General features: G+C 42.0%; 1 protein-coding gene and 1 non-coding gene across 8 annotated transcripts in view; one reads left to right on the top strand and one right to left on the bottom strand.

Moving 5' to 3' along the window:
* CCDC15 (coiled-coil domain containing 15) overlaps positions 1-18,247 on the top strand; it is a 96,645-nt gene that overhangs the window by 69,395 nt on the left and 9,003 nt on the right. For 5 of the 7 annotated variants that reach the window (XM_086678774.1, XM_086678768.1, XM_086678769.1 and 2 more), the window contains 3 exons: positions 13,202-13,378; positions 13,583-13,731; positions 14,966-15,970. In XM_086678774.1, the coding sequence (XP_086534900.1) occupies positions 13,202-13,378; positions 13,583-13,731; positions 14,966-15,087 (448 nt within the window). In that variant the 3' untranslated portion in view covers positions 15,088-15,970. Of the gene's footprint in view, positions 1-9,654; positions 9,769-13,201; positions 13,379-13,582; positions 13,732-14,965; positions 15,971-18,247 lie in introns of those variants that run through there. The other 2 variants (XM_025928968.2, XM_086678773.1) reach the window with 2 other exon arrangements.
* TRNAQ-UUG (transfer RNA glutamine (anticodon UUG)) lies at positions 2,778-2,862 on the bottom strand. The gene has a single exon. It is a non-coding gene; the product is annotated as a tRNA-Gln (tRNA).

Below are 18,247 nucleotides of genomic sequence, written 5' to 3'. Positions count from 1 at the left end.
TGAGAAGTTGAGCAAATGCCTGATCACACCTTGAATTCTTTGTGTGAAACCTTTAGCTCTGACCTTTCATGTCACCTTTGCCCCCGGCTCACTGCACATGGTTTTGTTTTTCAAGCAGTGCTCATTGTGAGAGGTAAAAGAATAGGTAAAAGGAAGTCAGTAATTGCAGAATTAAACCAGGCTCAAATGCTACGGCCTCCAAAGCCCACACCTCAGGAGTCACTCCCACTTCTCTGCATTCTGGCAGTGACCCTAATGTGTCTCCTGACCCCCAAAGGACTCACTTAGTGACAAAGAACTCAAGTCATGGGACAAGAGCCTCTGGGGTATCACCATTTCCAGTATAATGTCAGAAGACGGCCAACAAAAGTCCTTTGCTCACATGGTCATGTTTTCAAATCTCTGACTGCTTCTCAACTTTCCCTGGCCTCCTATTGGGCTAATATTTGGGAGCTGAAACAATAGCTTTACTGAAGCAATGGTGGGCAGTTCCTGGAAAGTCATGTGAATGTCTGAATTGAACCAATTTGTCAAAGACCATTTTCTGTTCATTCCTCGCCTTCCTCACATCCCATGGTGAGGTAGAGTCCCCAGAGCACGATAATCCTTTCCTGAGATACAATGTAGAGGCTCCTAAGAAAATGAACAAAAGAGAGGCTAATTTTGGCTCTTCTGGGACTAAAGAAAAGAAAAACAGACAGGCAGGTCAGGTCCAGCTCAAGGAGGCCAGGGTAGGTCTTGTTTTGTAGTGCCAGGGTATCTGCTCAGATCACCAGGGGATTTGGAGAACAATGCAAGGGGGTGGGGGGAATGGAAACAGAGCCTTGGCCCTCCCTGGCTGTAGTGACCAAAGCCTTATCCAGGCTCTGGGGAGTTCACTAAAATGACTGTCTGTGGCTTCAGACTTGAATTTTGTTTTTTTTTTTTTTTTTTCAACGTTTTACTTATTTTTAGGACAGAGAGAGACAGAGCATGAACGGGGGAGGGGTAGAGAGAGAGGGAAACACAGAATCGGAAACAGGCTCCAGGCTCCGAGCCATCAGCCCAGAGCCCGACGTGGGGCTCGAACTCCCGGACCTCGAGATCGTGACCTGGCTGAAGTCGGACGCTCAACCGACTGCGCCACCCAGGCGCCCCTTGAATTTTGTTTTAATGGTAAACTCCTTACCACTCCTTCCCATCTAAATTATGAATGAATTAAGATTCAGGGATTTCCTACAGACCCAGCAGTGGCTCAGGCTCTGCAGGGCTCTGTGAAGCCCTGAAAGTTGTAGGCTAATGTTGGTATGCAGCAGCACTTTTTTCTGGGGTGAGGTCCTTGGCTTTCCTCGGATTCCCAAAGGCATCTGCCGTCCAAAACCATGCACCTCCAGGAGGAGAGTCTATCTCCCTCCTCTAGTCCCTGCCAGGCACAGCTTCTGCCCTTTATGGCAGTGCTGGTCGGGTTTCAGTGTGCAGTAGCTTTAGCTGGGTATGATGTTAAAATACAGATTCTGGGGGCGCCTGGGTGGCGCAGTCGGTTGAGCGTCCGACTTCAGCCAGGTCACGATCTCTTGGTCCGTGAGTTCGAGCCCCGCGTCAGGCTCTGGGCTGATGGCTCAGAGCCTGGAGCCTGTTTCCGATTCTGTGTCTCCCTCTCTCTCTGCCCCTCCCCCGTTCATGCTCTGTCTCTTTCTGTCCCAAAAATAAATAAACGTTGAAAAAAAAAAATTAAAAAAAAAAGAAATACAGATTCTGATTCAGTAGGTCTGGGTGGGGCTCACAAGTCTGCATTTCTAACAAACTCAAGGTGATAAGCAGCTCAAGCTGCTGTTCCCAGGATTACACTCTCAAGTGGCAAAGCTTGATGGCAAGCAATGATTCTCTCACCCCAAGCCTGGATCACGGCCATAGGCTCTTACGCGGTCTCTAGTTCACTGTGCCCGTGGCCACTGGAGTGATCTCAGTGCGCAATTCTGATCTTGTTCTTCCCCCACCTTTGCCCTTCTGTGGCCTCCCTCCCCAGCCTCTTTGTTCAGTAAAGTCACCTCAGAATCCATAAGCAAAACATTACATGATTTGTCTTCATCCTGTCTTTTCCCCCGGTGTGCCGCTCTATGAGCAATTAGTTCCGTTCATGCAGGACTACGGAAGATCAAGGACTGAGGGCAGGGGGCTGTGAATCAGATCAGTGTCTGAGCCCTGTTCCTGCCACTTACTAGCTTTGTGACCATCTGAAATCCAGTTTTTTCATACGCAGAATGGGAATAAAAATACCTACCTCATGGGAGTATCATGAGGAGCAAATGAGACATTGTATGTAAAGCATTCAGCACGGTACCCACTCACAGCCACTGCTCAGTAAGCAGTAGCTGTTGTGACTTAATCATAATATGCCCTAGAATTTCTGTTTGTCACATGATTTCCTGGTTGGATTGTTCTCCCAGTTCCCCTTTTTGGCCTGCATCAGATGCCACCCCCTCCTCAAATCCTTCCTGATCCCCCTTCCTCAGTCACCATGCAGTCTTTGACCTCACTTGTAACATTGCGGGTGATTTCTTTCTATACTCTGCCTACAATGCCCAGCATAGTTTGGGGGCACGTATTAATAGCTGTCACTAAAAAGTTTTATGAAACTGGGTTGTGTTCTTATTTATTTCTTTTTTTTTTTTTAATTTTTTTAATGTTTGTTTATTTTTGAGAGAGAGACAGACAGAGAGAGCATGAGCCGGGGAGGGGCAGAGAGAGAAGGAGACACAGATCCAAAGCAGGCTTCAGGCTCCAAGCTGTCGGCACAGAGCCCGACGCGGGGCTCGAACCCACGAGCCATGAGATCATGACCTGAGCCAAAGTCAGACGCTCAACCGACTGAGCCACCCAGGCACCCTATGTTCTTATTTCTTTTTGTCGTGTATGTATTGTACATACTTATAATCCCTACTTCTTAACCACGATGGATATATATGTATTCTCCTTGGAGAGATTTGTTTGGTTATTTCTTTTTCACTTCCAACTAATTTAATCCTCCGTAATATCTATAAATTCTGCCCTGACAAGTTGCAGATCTCAAGAGGGTATGAGATTAGCATGGGCATTACCTTATATTGAAGTCACTTCACTCCACAAATGTTTTTACGGGCATCTTCCATGGACCAGACACAATAAATGACAGTAGCGAAGATCATCACATTTGCTCGGCAGCAATACAGTGTGTAGCTTTCCTTATGGAGGCTCTGGCTCCAGGACAGCTTCTGCCATCCAGGAGAGGACAGGGTCTGTGCTGCGGCCTCCCTCTGTAAACCCCTTTGTGTGCCCTCAGGGAACCCATAAATACCAGGGATGTTCTGCTGTAGACCCAGACAAGGATCCCTTGAAGCTATTTCCCAACTCTGAAGTGGTTTGGGCAGAATATTGTACTTCTCTGAAAAATCAGTCCTTTTGAGTATTTGTACTTTTATCCCAGCCTCAATTCCCTAATAATGAAGGCCTTCACCCAAGTAGACTCTAGGGCTTACAAAGATTTTTCACATACATCAGTGAGACTGGTCTTTGTCACAGCCCTCAGAGGTAGAGTGGGGTTCCAGATCCCTATTTTTAAGTTGAGGTGCCAAAAGCTCAGAGGAAGTAAGGAATAGACCAAGGTCTTGTGGCGAGCAATCCAACACTCGAAACCTGAATGCAGACCTGCCGACTACAGGTCCAGCAATTCTTTCTGTTGTGACTGAATCTTGGGTCTCTTAGCCAGGAAAAGATGAAGCAGGATAGCAAAACCACCCCTCTGCTACGTACTTTCAGTGCATTTCCTGAAGCTGGGAGGGCACCAGTGAGGGGACAGCTGGGGGAGATGTGGAGCTGGAGGGAGGGTGGCCCTTCTACCATGTCAGCAGGAGAGGAAGCTTGAACATAGAAGATCCCTGGCCTTCCTCCTTGACTCTGACCTCACGGACTGCAGTGGGCCTCGCAGAACTTTCTGGTCTGTTGGGAAAGGAAATGGCCTCCACCACGTGGGCCTAGGCAGGGAGGCAGCCAACAGGCATCCCCCTCAGAAGACAGGTGAGCTGAAGTGGGCGGATTTTCTTGTCATATGTGACTTTCTGTGGCTGCTTCCCATCAATTTTCCCTTTTAGCAAAGCTAAAATTTAAATTCGGCGTCTTGTGTCCAGCTTGATAGTAGCACCCGTGATTCATGAGATTGCCAAGGGGAAGGGTGACTCTCAGAAAGTCAGTGTGTGATCCAACTGCCCTCCCACTCTGGAGGTGTCTCTCCATTGCTACCTTCAGGATGTGGGATAATTTTCATTGAGACAATCCACGAGTTTCCATAGGTGGGGGAGATAGAGATTCCAGAAGTCACTTCTAGGTACTTTTCAGGGATTGGGGTTCAGAAGCTTTAAGGTCCACTTCCAGCCCTGCTTCTAATTAATAAGAGTGTTTGGGCCAGTGCCTGGACCTGAGCCTCTCTGCTGAGAGCTGTAAATCATGATGGGTTTGATGCACATCTGCATCACCCAGGGAGCTTTTTAAACTATACCTAAGCGGGGGCCCTGCCCTCAGATCTTTATTCAGTTGGTCTGGGTGAGGCAGGGGACTGATATTTTTTACGAGGTCCCCCAGGTGATCAATAAAGGTGAAGAAACGGGATGGGTTAATCTCGGAGCTCTTCTGGAGACCTGTGGGGGAGAACTCATGTCCATCTGGTCCACATTCCGCAGTTCACCATGTGGCCGTTCCAGCCTTTAAACTCAAGGCCATGAAAGACCAGAAAGCACTGTACAGAGGGCCACCGGCCAAATCCCTTATTTTAAAGTGGCAGGGGAGAATGCTCCTGGGGAGCAGTGTGTTCCAGGCACACAGGAAGGCAGGGCAAGCAGTTTGTCCAGGCATTTGGCCCCCAAGTCTGTGGTCCTGTCTTAATGCCACACAGCTCTGAAGGAAGCCCAGGAAATTACTGGAGAGCAAGGTAACACTTTTGCCCTGTTTCCCCAGTAAGCCTTTCACCTAGTGGTGCTTTGGAGTCTGGTGAATAATTACTCATTCCTTCTGCACTGAACTACATATCCAAACTCCAGAGAAGCAGATTATTCTTATCCACAGATGAAGAAACTACAGGTGGAAAGATTGAGACTTGCCCTGGTCACACAGCACGATAATAACAAAGGCTGTGTAATGGAAACAGAAGCCCTTGTTTTTCGTGGAGGAAAATCCCTTCCTTTTCACCTTGACTTAGCTGTTCAGAAGCAGCAGGTCTCCGAGTTAGCAAGCTCTGCTGAGAAGTGGGGCAGTCCTGTTGAGGTGCTTCTGCCCCAGAAGAAGAGAGAGCGCCTTCTAGGTGAAGCTTCTCTAGTGGGGCCACTGTGCTTCTGGCACCTCAGTATCTCTCACATGTTTACCCTTTCCCTTTCCCATCCTGTCCACTGGTTTTCCCTGCCCTTCTATTCAGGACGAGCTGTCTAGGCTGTTCTAAGCCACATCATTCCACCTGGAAAGGCAAAAGGGCAGGAAAGCTCCCACCAGGGCATGTAGGAGGTGGTGAGGAGGCCTTCCGTTCTCCTGTGGGTCAGCAAAATAGCTGAAGAGGTAGGTGCTCCAGCATGAAACCATAGTGGAAACTCCTGCTGGCTCCTGCAAAGTTTTACGTGTCACCACACATCCATATTTATGGCTCCTTACAAAGAATGAAAAGACTATTTTCATGCAAATCTACTATGTTAATGTAGATTTCTTTCTAGCTTTGCTCAATGGAGAATCATTTCTGAGGTCCTGCTGTTGTTTCACTCCCCCTTCCCACTCAGCTCTAAATTCATTAGCAGCCACAGAAAATGTGCTTCCAGAAAATGTGCATCCCATAGACATGTGTCAAGCAGAGAGTTTGTCCAGCCCAGCAAAGCGGCTTTGTGTGGCTTTGGTTTGAAGGTCCCAGCTGATGCTTCCCTTTTGGGGAATTACAAACTCTCCACCTATGGAAGGTTAATGGATTGGGCTAATGAAAAATCTGTTAGAGCAAGCACAGCATCTATAGACCCCATGGCTAGAATAGCCAAGACAGTGGACCAGCTCAGTTAGGCTTGGGCCTCTGCCAGCTGCCTGACCTTCAGCATTCTGTCAGTACTGCTCTGGTCTGGCTTTAACTGACCTCTGTCATGCCAGGTGTGGCCACCAGCCTCCAAGCTGGCCCCTAGTGACCCAGTTCTCTTGGTATTCACCCCTTACACAATGTAGAGGGCTGGTCCTGTGACCCATAGGATATTGTAGACTGCTGGTGTGTGGCTCCCCAGGTGAGATCATTAACAAAATTGCAGCTTCCATGTTGGGCCCTTTGAATTGCTCACTCTGGGAAGTGAGACCTCCTGTTGTGAGGACATCCAGGCAACACTGTGGAGATCATGTCAGGAGGAACCAACTTCCAACATGAACTTGCCAGGCACATGAACGAGTCATGTCCAGAAATGGATCTTCCAGTGTCAGTTAAGCCTTTAGATGTTTCTAGCTCCTCAGCATTTGAGTCTCAGCTGAGGCCCCAGATATCATAGAACAGAGATAAGCTGTCCCCACTGTGACTTGTCTACATTCATGACTCACAAAAATAATGGGATAAGTCTTTATTGTTGTTTTCTGCCATTAAGTTGTAGGGGTGATTTGTAACGCAGTAATAGATGACTCCAGCCTAATTGTGTATGGATATGAGCCATTATAAAATTGTATCTGAAAAATGAATCCCACTTTATAAAGCAATCGTTCAAAGGTGGATTCTTCTATACCTACACTCTAAATTGTATTCATGTAGTCAAGTATTCATAATAGAGGTGGGTTCTCCACCTACAAATACCAAGAAAGGCTCAAATACACCTTGCTGATGGAGGGGAAATGCAAAGTCCCCTAAAAGAGCCCTCACTTGAAGAAGCAGTCAACACGCTTAACTCCTCTCACCAAACCTGTCTTTAGCCCCTGGGAATCTGACTTTAGTTTCTACCACTTGTTTGGAATCATCTTCTCTCCAGTCATCAGGAGCCTCCTCATCTGTAACTCCAGGAGTCTAAGTTCTGATTCTCCTGTAACTTCTTGATAGATCTCCTCTTTGATTTCCTTGATACCTTTGTTCCTCAGTGGTCCACCTACTGCTTCCTCTATTTTACTGGCAAATCTTCCCCTGAAGCCCCTTTTCATTCTGGCCTTCTCTCAAGAATTCTTCCAGAGTGAAGAGAAATGGACTGCTTCGTGAAGGAGTGAGCTTCCTGTCCCTGTAGGCTTTAGTAGATACAAGGTGACCATCTAGCAGGGATGTTCTGAGAGGGATTCTAGAAGTGTCTCTGAACCACTAATCAGCAATATAAATTCTGTAATTTTTGAAAGGCTTAGGTACCAAGATACCTTTAAGAATATTGAAGGGACGCCCGGGTGGCTCTCAGTTGGTTAAGCATCCAACATTGGCTCAGGTCGTGATCTCGTGGCTTGTGAGCCTGGAGCCTGCTTCAGATTTCGTGTCTGCCTCTCTCTCTGCCCCTCCCCTGCTCATGTTCTGCCTTTCTCCCAAAAATAAATAAACGTTAAAAATAAAAAGAATATTGGAACTAGGACAGTTATAATCCCAGAATTCAAACTCATTATAGAGAGTTGGAGCTGGTTAGGTTCTTTGAAATAATCTACATGGTCTCATTCACTAAAATTTCAACTCTCTCTGTAGAGATGACTCCCATTGTTTTCTCATGACTAGAACTATTTTCCAAAAACTAGTCCAAAGTTACCTCCAGGAACCTGTACATCTACCCCTGGGTGTAGCCCATGCCTTTCAAACTCAGGCTGGGTAAGTCAGATGCACTGTCTTCTTCTCCAAATCTATTTGTCCTCTTCGCTTATCTAAGTACACTATCCTCTGGTTGAGTCATCTTCTCTCTCTTTCCCCTGTCCTCCAAATCTATATTTTATCAGTTGCTAAGACTTATTCATTCTTTCTCCTTAATGTCCTTCTCATTCTTTCCCTCTGTATTAGTTAGGGTTCTCCAGAGAAACAGAACCAAAAATGTGTGTGTGTGTGTGTGTGTGTGTGTGTGTGTGTGTGTGTGTGTGTGGTATACATATGATTTATTGTAAGGATTTGGCTCACATTATTACTGAGACTGACAAGTCCCAAGATCTGCAAGCTGGAGATGCAAGAGAATCAATGGTTTAGTTGTAGTCAGAACCAGGATTGCTGATGATATAGTTGCCATTCAAAGGCTGGCAGGCTTGGGGTGCCTGGCTGACTCAGTTGGTAGAGCATGCAGCTCTTGATCTCAGGGTCGTGAGTTCGAGCCCCACGATGGGTGTAGAGATTACTTTAAATAAATAAACTTAAAACACACACACACACACAAAGGCTGGTAGGCTCAATACTCAGGAAAAGCCAGTACTTCAGTTTTAGTGTAAAGGCAGGATGTGACTAATGTCTTAGCTCAAAGCATCCAGGGTCAGGAGGAGTTCCCTCTTACTATTGGGAGGGTCAGCCTTTTTTGTTCTATTTAGTCCTTCAACTGATTGGACAAGGCCCACCTACATTAGAGAAGGCAGTCTGTTTTATGTTGTCTACTGATTTAAATGTTAATCTCATCCAAAAACATCTTCACAGAGGTCCCCTGAATAATGTGCACCCCATGGTCTGTGAAATCAAGTTGATGCATAAAATTAACCATCAGACCCTGCTACCCATCCCCATAGCCTCTGCCCTGATTTGGGCCTATATTAATTTGCTACCCCTGCCATCACTCTTAGTTTCTCAAACTATAACTAGACTCAAGTCCCAGCAGTCCCCAAGTTAGATACAAAGTATGACCTATGAGGAGATACATTACACTCCAAAAAGAATTTATATGTATAGAAATCTAGAGAATACATGTAGAATAGGTCATAAAAGGATAGGATCATAGTGGATGGAATATCAAGTTGGATCAGGCAGAATTTATTGGTCTGTGCCCACTCAGCAGAGACTCCAAATTCAGTCTTTTAGATTGAGGGGTTAGAAGAGTCTTTAATATGTTGGTTAGTTGACTAAACCATGGACCCAAAGGTGGCCTATACGAAATGAAGTTAAATGCCAGAACCTCTTTGGCATATTGTAGAGGAAAGTACCCGAAAGCTTGGAGAGATTGGTACGTTAGAATGAACTTACCATGTAAGACCTGTTCACCAGCTCTGGGAGGGTCAAGAGGACACACCTTTCACCACCACTGTGAAAAACTTGTGAGGGGAGCCTCAGCATTCTTGAAGAGTTCTGTAGTCACCCTTCTCTGTAGGTCAAACATTACAGTAGGAACTGCAACCACCAAATTGGGATTCCTGATGCAATGAGGATAATGGGACTCTGGAATGGCAGGTACTTAATCAACAAGAAAAGAGGGATGTGGTTACTGTAATTGGATAACTGAGCCAAAGCAATAATCACAATAGTCTGACTCATAGAGACCTATGGCATTTGGATAATAGGTCATGGTTCCTTTGTGGAAGACTGAGAGAAAGATTAACAGTATAAAATTCTGGCATTGTAGCAGGGTCCTTCCTCAAGGAAACCTGGACTCCACTTCAAGAGGTTCTTGGTCTATAAATTGGCTCAAGTCTGAGAATCGATTGAAGGGCCATTATGACTCTGTTTTGGTCATCTAAGATATATTACTGTTCACTCAACCTAAACTCGTATGCTTATAGAGGCAGGAATCCATGCTGATCCATGGGCTGTGCTCAGTTATTTGGCTGGATGGTCTCAGGGGACTTGAAAGGAACATTATTGGAAAGTTGGTGACAAGGAGATCTGGGGAAGAGGTAAATGTATAGTTCTCTCCAGGCAAAAGATATGAAAATATTTATCTTCCATGTTAATGCTCACTGAAGGGTAACCTCACCATTTAGTCAGTCAGTCAGTCAGTCAGTCAGTCAGTCAGTTGTCAGTCAATAATTCACTCACTCACTCATCACCAAGGCATGATCCCATAATCATACGACCTTTGAACAAAATGGGAGTTAGGGGCAGCAACATGCTACACTGTTAAAAACCCACATGTAACTTTTGACTCTCCCAAAACTTAACTACTAGTAGCTTATTGTTGCCTGAAAGCCTTCACAATAACATAAACGGTTGATTAACACATATTTTATATGGTATATATATCTAAAGTAGAGAAAAGAAAATGTTCTTAAGGAAATCATAAGAAAGAAAAAATACATTTACAGTACTGTACTGTAAAAAAAATCCATATCAAAGTGGACCCATGCAGTTGAAACTAGTGTTGTTCAAGGCCAACTGGGCATATTCTTTGTGTCTGTTCAGGTCTTTGGCACATTTTTAAATCAGGTTTGTTTTCTTACTGTTGAGTTTTAAGAATTCTTTGTATATTTTGGTTCATGGTCTTTTATCAGATATCTTTTGCAAATATTTTCTCCCAACCTGTGGCTTGACTTCTCATTCTTTTGACAGTGCCTTTTGCAGAGCAGAAGTTTCTGACTTTAATGGAGCCTAGCTTATCAGTTATTTCTTTAATGGATCGTGTCTTTGGTATTGTATCTGAAAAATCATTACCATATCCAAGATCATATAGATTTTCTCCTAAGTTATCTTCTAGGAGCTTTGTAGTCCTGTGTTTTATATTTAATTCTATGAGTTAATTTTGTGACGAGTGTAAGTTCTACATCTAGATTGAGTTTTTCCATATGGATATTCAGTTGTTCCCACACCATTTGTTGAAGAGACTGTCTTTGTGCCATTGCATTGCTTTGCTTCTTTGTCAGAGATCAAGTGACTCTATTTAGATGGGTCTATTTCTGGGCTCTGTGTTGTGTCGATTGTTCTAATTGTCTGTTCTTCTATCAATACCACACTGTCTTGATTACTGTACCTTTATAATAAGTCTTGAAGTTGAATAGTATCTGTCTTCCAACTTTGTTTTTCTCCTTCGATATTATGTTGGCTATTCTGGGAATTTTGCCTTTTCCATATAAAGTTTAGAATCAGTTTGTCAATATCTATAAAATAACTTGCTGGGATTTTTATTGGGATTTCATTGAATCTATAGATCAGGTTGGGAAGAACATAGACTGTCATGTCATCTGGAAACAAAGATAGTTTTATTTTCCTTCCCAATCTCTATATCTTTTATTTCCCTTTCTTGTCTTATTGCATTAGCTAAGACTTTTAGTACCATGTTGAAAAGGAGTGGTGAGAGGAGACAGTCTTGCCTTGTTCCTGATACTCGTGGGTAAGTGTTTAGTTTCTCACCATTGAGTATGATATTAGCTGTAGGTTTTTTTGGTAGAGTCTTTATCAAGATTAGGAAGTTCCTTTTATTTCTAGTTTACCAAGAGTATTATCATAAATGGTGTTGGATTTTGTCAAATGCTTTTTCTGCATTTATTTATAGGGTCATGTGATTTTTCTTATTTAGTCTTTTGATGTGATACATGACATTAATTGATTTTTTTTCATGTTGAACCAGCCTTGCATTCCTGGGATAAATCTCACTTGGTCTTGGCATCTAATTCTTTTTATACATTGTTAGTTTTGATGTGCTAACAGTTTTGAAGATTTTTGTCTCTGTGATCATGAAAAATATTGGTCTTTAGTTGTCTTTTCCTGTAATATCTTTGTCTGGTTTTGGTATTAGGGTAATGCTGGCATCATAGGATGAGTTAAGAAATATTTTTTTCTGCTTCTGTTCTCTGAAAGAGGTTGTAGAGAATTGGTATAATTTCTTCTGTGATTGGTGAACCCATGTGGGCTTGGTGTTTTTGGTTTTGAAATGTTATTAATTATTGATTCCATTAGATCTAGGCTTGTTCTCCAGTGCATTTTTCATCTCAGAAATTGTAGTTTTCATCTTGAGAAGTTTGATTTGTCCTTTTTATATCCTAACTTTTGAACATATAAAATATAGTCCTAATAACTAACATTTTTCTGTGCTAATTCTAATAACTCAGTGCTAAGTTGGTTTTAATCGGTTATTCTCTTAATTATGAGTATATTTAGGAAAACATAAGCTTCTTTTAAAACATAAACATGCTTCTTTGCATGCCAGGTAATCTTTAATTAGATGTCAAACATTGTAAATTTTGCCTTGTTGGTTGCTGAATATCTTTGTATTCATATACATTTTTCTGAGCTTTGTTCTGGGATGTAGTTAAATTACTTTAGAGCTTTGCTTTTATAATTTATTAGATTGTGTCTGGATCAGTGCTCAGTTTGGGACTAATCGTTATTCCCCACTGTGGAGGTAAGATCTTCCTGAAAACTCTACCCAGTGCCCTGTGCATTATGAGTTTTTCATGTCTGAGTGGCAGGAACAGGCACTGTTCCCAGCTCTGTGTGAGCACAAGGCACTCTCCCTTGTTAGTCATTCTGATGATTCTGTCCCTAACCTCAGGTTCTCTCTTCCAACATGTGCACAGTACTCTGCTGTGTATTAGAAGGAGACCTCTGTAGATCTCTGGGTTTTCTCCTCTCTGGTATTCTGTCTTACGAACTCTAGTCGCCTTTGTGTCCCTGCACTGTGAGCTGTATCTTCCCAACTCAGTCCACCAGGCTCTACCTCAACACTCCCACCCCTGTGCCACTGCCTGGAGACTTTGAAGGCTTGGGCAGTTAAAGGGCTCACTTCATTTGTTTGCCATTTGTCAAGAATCACTGTTTCTCAGTGCCTGATGTTGAGAGCCATAAAAGCCATTGTTTTTGGATTTTGTCTGGTTGATTGTTTGGTTTATTTATCTATCTATTTATTTGGCTGTTTAAGGAAAGAATGCTTTTGTAATTGGATTCTTACAGAAAAACTTTTTTTTTTAAGTTTATTTATTTTGAGAGAGAAGAGTGAGGGAGGGGCCTAGAGGGAGGGGGAGAGAGAGAGAATCCCAAGCAGGCTTCTCACTGTCAGTGCAGAGCCCAGTGTGGGTCTTGAATTCACAAACCTGTGAGATCATGACCTGAGCTGAAATCAAGAAGCAGTGTCTTAACCGACTAAGCCACCCAGGCACCCCCAGAAACACTTTTTTATTTGTAACCAATGGTCATTGCCACTTGAGAGGTTACATATTTATGTGAGCTATAAGATAAACTCAAATCAGCCAGCAGGAATTTTTGAGGCTATTCTAGGGGTGCTAAACTGATTTCCTGACTCCCTTGTTTCTGGGAATTCTTTGAATTATTTGGTTCTAGTAGCTAGTCCTAAATAATGATTTTATGAAATTCCTAACCATGTTATTTTATTCTCAGAATTAAAAAAAAGAAAGAGCAGCAACGTTACGCTGAGGAGCAGAGGATACTAAGAATGAACTTCCATGAAGAGCCATGTTCAGGAGAGACGATGAGTGAGAAAATAGCCCAGCTACAGCTTGAGGAAGTAAAAGGAGCCAGAGAAAAACAACAACAGAGAGAGAAGGAATGCCAAAGGTATTTTGAAAAGTTCTGCATAAAGTCCTGGCTCTAGCGGAATAGCACTGTATTTCCTCCCGTGCTATTTCCCAGTACAAGAGGAAGAGTTGAGGCATGGAGATGTGAAATAATTTTACTAGTGAAAGCTGGTGAAATAAGGACTCATGCTCATTCTCTTCCTAGTGGTTCACTTTGCCTGATCTTACTGTTATCTTTATATAGATATACGGAAGCTCTAAGAGCCCAGATCCAGGAGAAAATGCAGCTGTATAATATTACTTTACCTCCACTATGCTGTTGTGGTCCTGATTTTTGGGATGCGCATCCTGATACCTGTGCCAACAATTGTATTTTCTATAAAAACCCTAGAGGTAAGCTTCTTAAAGGAATGGTTGGGGCCTGGTGGCAATGAAACAAACAAACAAACAAACAATAAATGTAGTGATTGTAGTAATTTAACATTCATTGTTTGTTTACTAGATATCAGTGACTGTTATAACTCCTTTACAAAGCAACTCTTGAGACAATAAAAATAATTATAGTGAGTTAAAATCCTTTTTGAGATCTGTTACCTTCTTGTCTCCATTTATGCTGGGGAAATATTTCCGTTCCACCGTAGGGAGACTTGGATTCCAGGTCCTCCTGTGAATGAAGAAATGAGAGCTTGTGTTTTAGGGCCATCGAAGTTAGGCCTCTGTCCAGTTACATTCCCTACTGCCCAAATACTTTAATGTTATTTAACATAGACTTATTACCATCTGTATCCACATTAGACTGCCACTTCTGCCAGGTGACACTGAGGAAAATGAGGACCAGTATCAGCTCTATATTCAGGAATCCCAGCTACAGAAAAACAGAGTCCTTGTTATTGTCACCAATGTTTCTGTTTCCTGGCTGTCCTTAAATATATTTATTTATTACATAGGGTAGAGATTGTGTAGGCTTCATGTGCATACCAAAAATACTGCCAGTATTTGTATTCCCCCTGCCCTGTCTGTGTGATACAAGTTCCTAATCAATTCTGTGAGTTAAATTTTAAAAACACAAATCTTATCATGCCATTCCTCTATTTCTAAAACCTCTAGGGTTCACCATTACAGTACGAAATGCATGCCATATTTAGCATATTTTCTCTCTGGCCCCAGGTGACACTCCAGCCTTATCAGACTTGCTACTTCCAGTACACATCACTTTCTTTTATACCTTTTGTGCCATCTATTTTTCTGCCCGGAAGGCCGCCTTTCCTTTACTCTTATTAATCCTCCTAGACCATCTTAAATGTTACTACTTCTGGAAATCTTTTCCCTCTTCCCGGATGTGTTTTCATTCATTCTGAAATTCATTATGTGACAACATTTTGTATATGCCTCTGGTTTGAAAGTATTACCCTGAAACTTAATTATCTCTGTGTCCATCCTCTTCATTATCTTTTCTGTCCTCACAGAGTGCTTGGCATGTACTAAGTACTCGATAAATATGTATTCAATGAGTAGGCAAAGTTAATACCTATGAGACTTAGTAGAGAAGCAGTACTAATGGGAAGGAAGTGGGGAGAGTAGTGGAGAATCTGACTGACTTCATCACCGTGCAAATCTTTATTTGCAGCATATACCCGGGCACTACATTCGGTCATCAACTCCAGTGATATCCCTGTGGGGAACTCAGCTCTTCGAGTCGCCATGCATAATTTGGTTTCTGCACACAGACGGACTTTGAAAAATGTGTAATGAGAATCTGAATCCAACTGTTAGTATTTCAGTCTTCATTTAAAACCAACCCTGAGAGGGGCACCTGGGTGGCGCAGTTGGTTAAGCGTCTGACTTCAGCCAGGTCACGATCTCGCGGTCCGGGAGTTCGAGCCCCGCGTCGGGCTCTGGGCTGATGGCTCGGAGCCTGGAGCCTGTTTCCGATTCTGTGTCTCCCTCTCTCTCTGCCCCTCCCCCATTCATGCTCTGTCTCTCTCTGTCCCAAAAAATAAATAAATGTTGAAAAAAAAAAAAAAAAAAAAAATAAAACTAACCCTGAGAGATTATTTAGGAAAAACTGATAAAGTGTATAAGATATGTAATCTAGAAAGACTGTCCCACGTAACAACCGTCTCTATAATTAGATCATTACCATTGTTTCAGTCTGTGCTTGGGGCTGAAATTGAAAGCTGGCTTCCAAGCTTGTGTTTTTGCCGTGAACTGTGTGGAGTCTCTTGTTTTTAAAAAATGATCAGTTAGACCAGTAAGTTTTTTTTACTTAGCTCTGCTCTGATTAGAAGAGATCATGAGAAATCATTGAGATTATCTCATTTATTGCCTTTTTAAAACTCTTTCTTTGAGTCTTGACAAAACTGGAAATGTCTAGATAAAACAGAAAAGATGATGAAATGGGTTTCTGAGCATCAGTGGCCATCTACATTCCTGTTAGCTGTTCTAGTTGTATATAGCGATTAGAGATGAGAAGAATCTGAATTTGATGCACATTTTGTTTTCCTCAAGATTTTTCTCTCCTGGCTTTTAAACTTATTGCCTCTTTCCCCATTCAGTGCCATTGGCCATAGTACTTTATAATTTTATAATTTTGTACTGTAAAAACAAGGTAAATAAACCCTCTGTCTTTTGAGCTTCTTCTATGTGAAATAATTGTGAGTGACATTTCAAAAAGTAAATCTGAAGTCACAGTGAGTAAAGGTCCTGCCTTATTTCCCTATCTTCTAAAAAGCTGAAGAATGGTATATCTACAGAGCAGATGAAGTAAAAATTTCTGTAGTTAGTGTGAATTTGTTATTTCATCACTGATTTCCTGACACAAAATATGAAAAGGTTTAGTATTGAATTAAAGGTACTGAGAATTTCTTTTTCCAACTTTCTCTAATGATCAGTGTTGAAGAAGCACATAGGTTACATCTCAAAAAACTCCTAAACATCAAGCCAGGTCATCAAAAATAAGGGTCAAAATTACCTGTATGACAAGATTGACTGGTTATTTAACCAGATTAATAATCCAGTTCGGTCAAAATCTTTAAGTATTTGTATCCATGATTCAGCCTTTAAGAGTTGTATTTCTAACAGTTTTATTGAGATATAATTCATATACTATGTGATTAACTCATTTGAAATGTGCAGTTCAGTGGTTTTTAGTATATTCTAGGATTGTGCAAGTGTCACCACTGTCAAATTTTAGAATAGTTTCGTCATTCTAAAGAGATGCCCCCATAATCCAACAATCCCACTACTGAGTATGTATCTGAAATAATTGGAAGCAGGATCTCGAACAGATATTTGCATACCCATGTTCATGGCAGTATTACTCACAGTGGCCAAGAAGTGGAAGCAACCCAAGAAGTGTCTGTCGACAGATGAATGGATAAGCAAAATGTGGTCTATACATACAATGAATATTATTCAGCCTTAAAAAGGAAAGAAGTACTACCACATGATATAATATGGATGAGCCCTACGAACATGCTGAGTGAAGTAAACCAGTCACAAAAAGAAAAATGCAGTATGATTCCACTTATATGAGGAACTTAGTCAAATTCATAAAGACAGAAACTAGAATAGCATTGCTGGGGTCTGGGGGGAGGAGGAAATGCAAAGTTGTTGAATGCGTAGGGTTTCGGTTTTACAATATGAAAAAGTATTGGAGATCTATTTTACAACAGTGTGAATCTACTTAACATGACTGAACACAGCGTGTACACACTTAAAAACAATTACAATGGTAAACTTTAGATTATGTGCAGTTTTTTGTCTGTTTTTGTTTTTTTACCACAGTTAAACATTTTAAGAAGGAAAATTCCATCCCATTAGCAGTCACTTCCCATTCCCTCCTCCCTCAGCCCTCGGCAATCACCAACCTGCTTTCTGTCTCTATAGATAGATTTACGTGTTCCGGACTTTTCATAAGAATGGAATCATACAATATATAATTTTTGTGACTGGAGTCTTTGTTTAGTATAATTTCTTTTTCTTTTTCTTGTTTTGTTTTGTTTTTTTTTTTTTTACGTTTCTTTATTTGTGAGAGACAGCAGTAGTGAGGAAGGGGCAGAGAGTGAGAGAGGGAGACACAGAACCTGAAGAAGGCTCCAGGCTCTGAGCCACTGTCAGCACAGGGCTTAACGCGGGGCTCGAACTCACGAACCGTGAGATCATGACCTGAGCCAAAGTCAGACGCTCAACAGACCGAGCCACCCAGGCGCCCCATGTTTAGTATAATGTTTTTAAGATTTTTTCCATGTTTTAGCATGTATCAGTATAATACTTCATTGCATTTTGTTGCCCAGTAATATTCCACTCTATGGATACCACATTTTATTTTACGCATTCATCACTTGATGAACATTTGGGCTCTTTCTCCTAATTGGCTATTATGAATAACGCTGCTATGAACATTTGCTTACAGATTTTTCTGTGGACATATGTTTTCATTTCTCTTGGGTGTATACCTAGGAATGAATACGCTGGGTCACATGGTAGCTCTATGTTGAATGTTTTGAGGAATTGAAAACCGTTTTCCAAAGTGGCTATACCATTTTATATTTCTACCTATGGTGATAAGGGTTCAGATTTCTTCACATTTACCAACATGTGTCATTATCTGTCTCTGATTATAGCCATCCCACTGGGTGTGAAGTGGTATCTCACAGTGGTTTTAATTTGCATTTTCCTGGTGGCTAATAATGTTGAGCATCTCACGTGCTTATCAGCCATTTGTGTATCTTCTTTGGAAAACTATCTTTTTAGATCCTTTGCCCATTTGTACTTGGGTTATTTATCTTTTGATTATTGAGTTATGAGTGTTAGTATATTCTCTATATAGGTCTCTTCTCAGACATATGATTAGTGAAGGTTTTCTCCCATTCTGGAGATTTTTTTTCACTTTCTTGATGATTTTCTT

The sequence above is a fragment of the Puma concolor genome, chromosome D1 (assembly GCF_028749965.1).
Source record: "Puma concolor isolate L17-30 chromosome D1, mPumCon1.1.hap2, whole genome shotgun sequence".
Lineage (NCBI taxonomy): Eukaryota > Metazoa > Chordata > Mammalia > Carnivora > Felidae > Puma > Puma concolor.
Note: the sequence above shows the minus strand (reverse complement) of the source record. Positions and strands in the feature narration are given on the sequence as shown.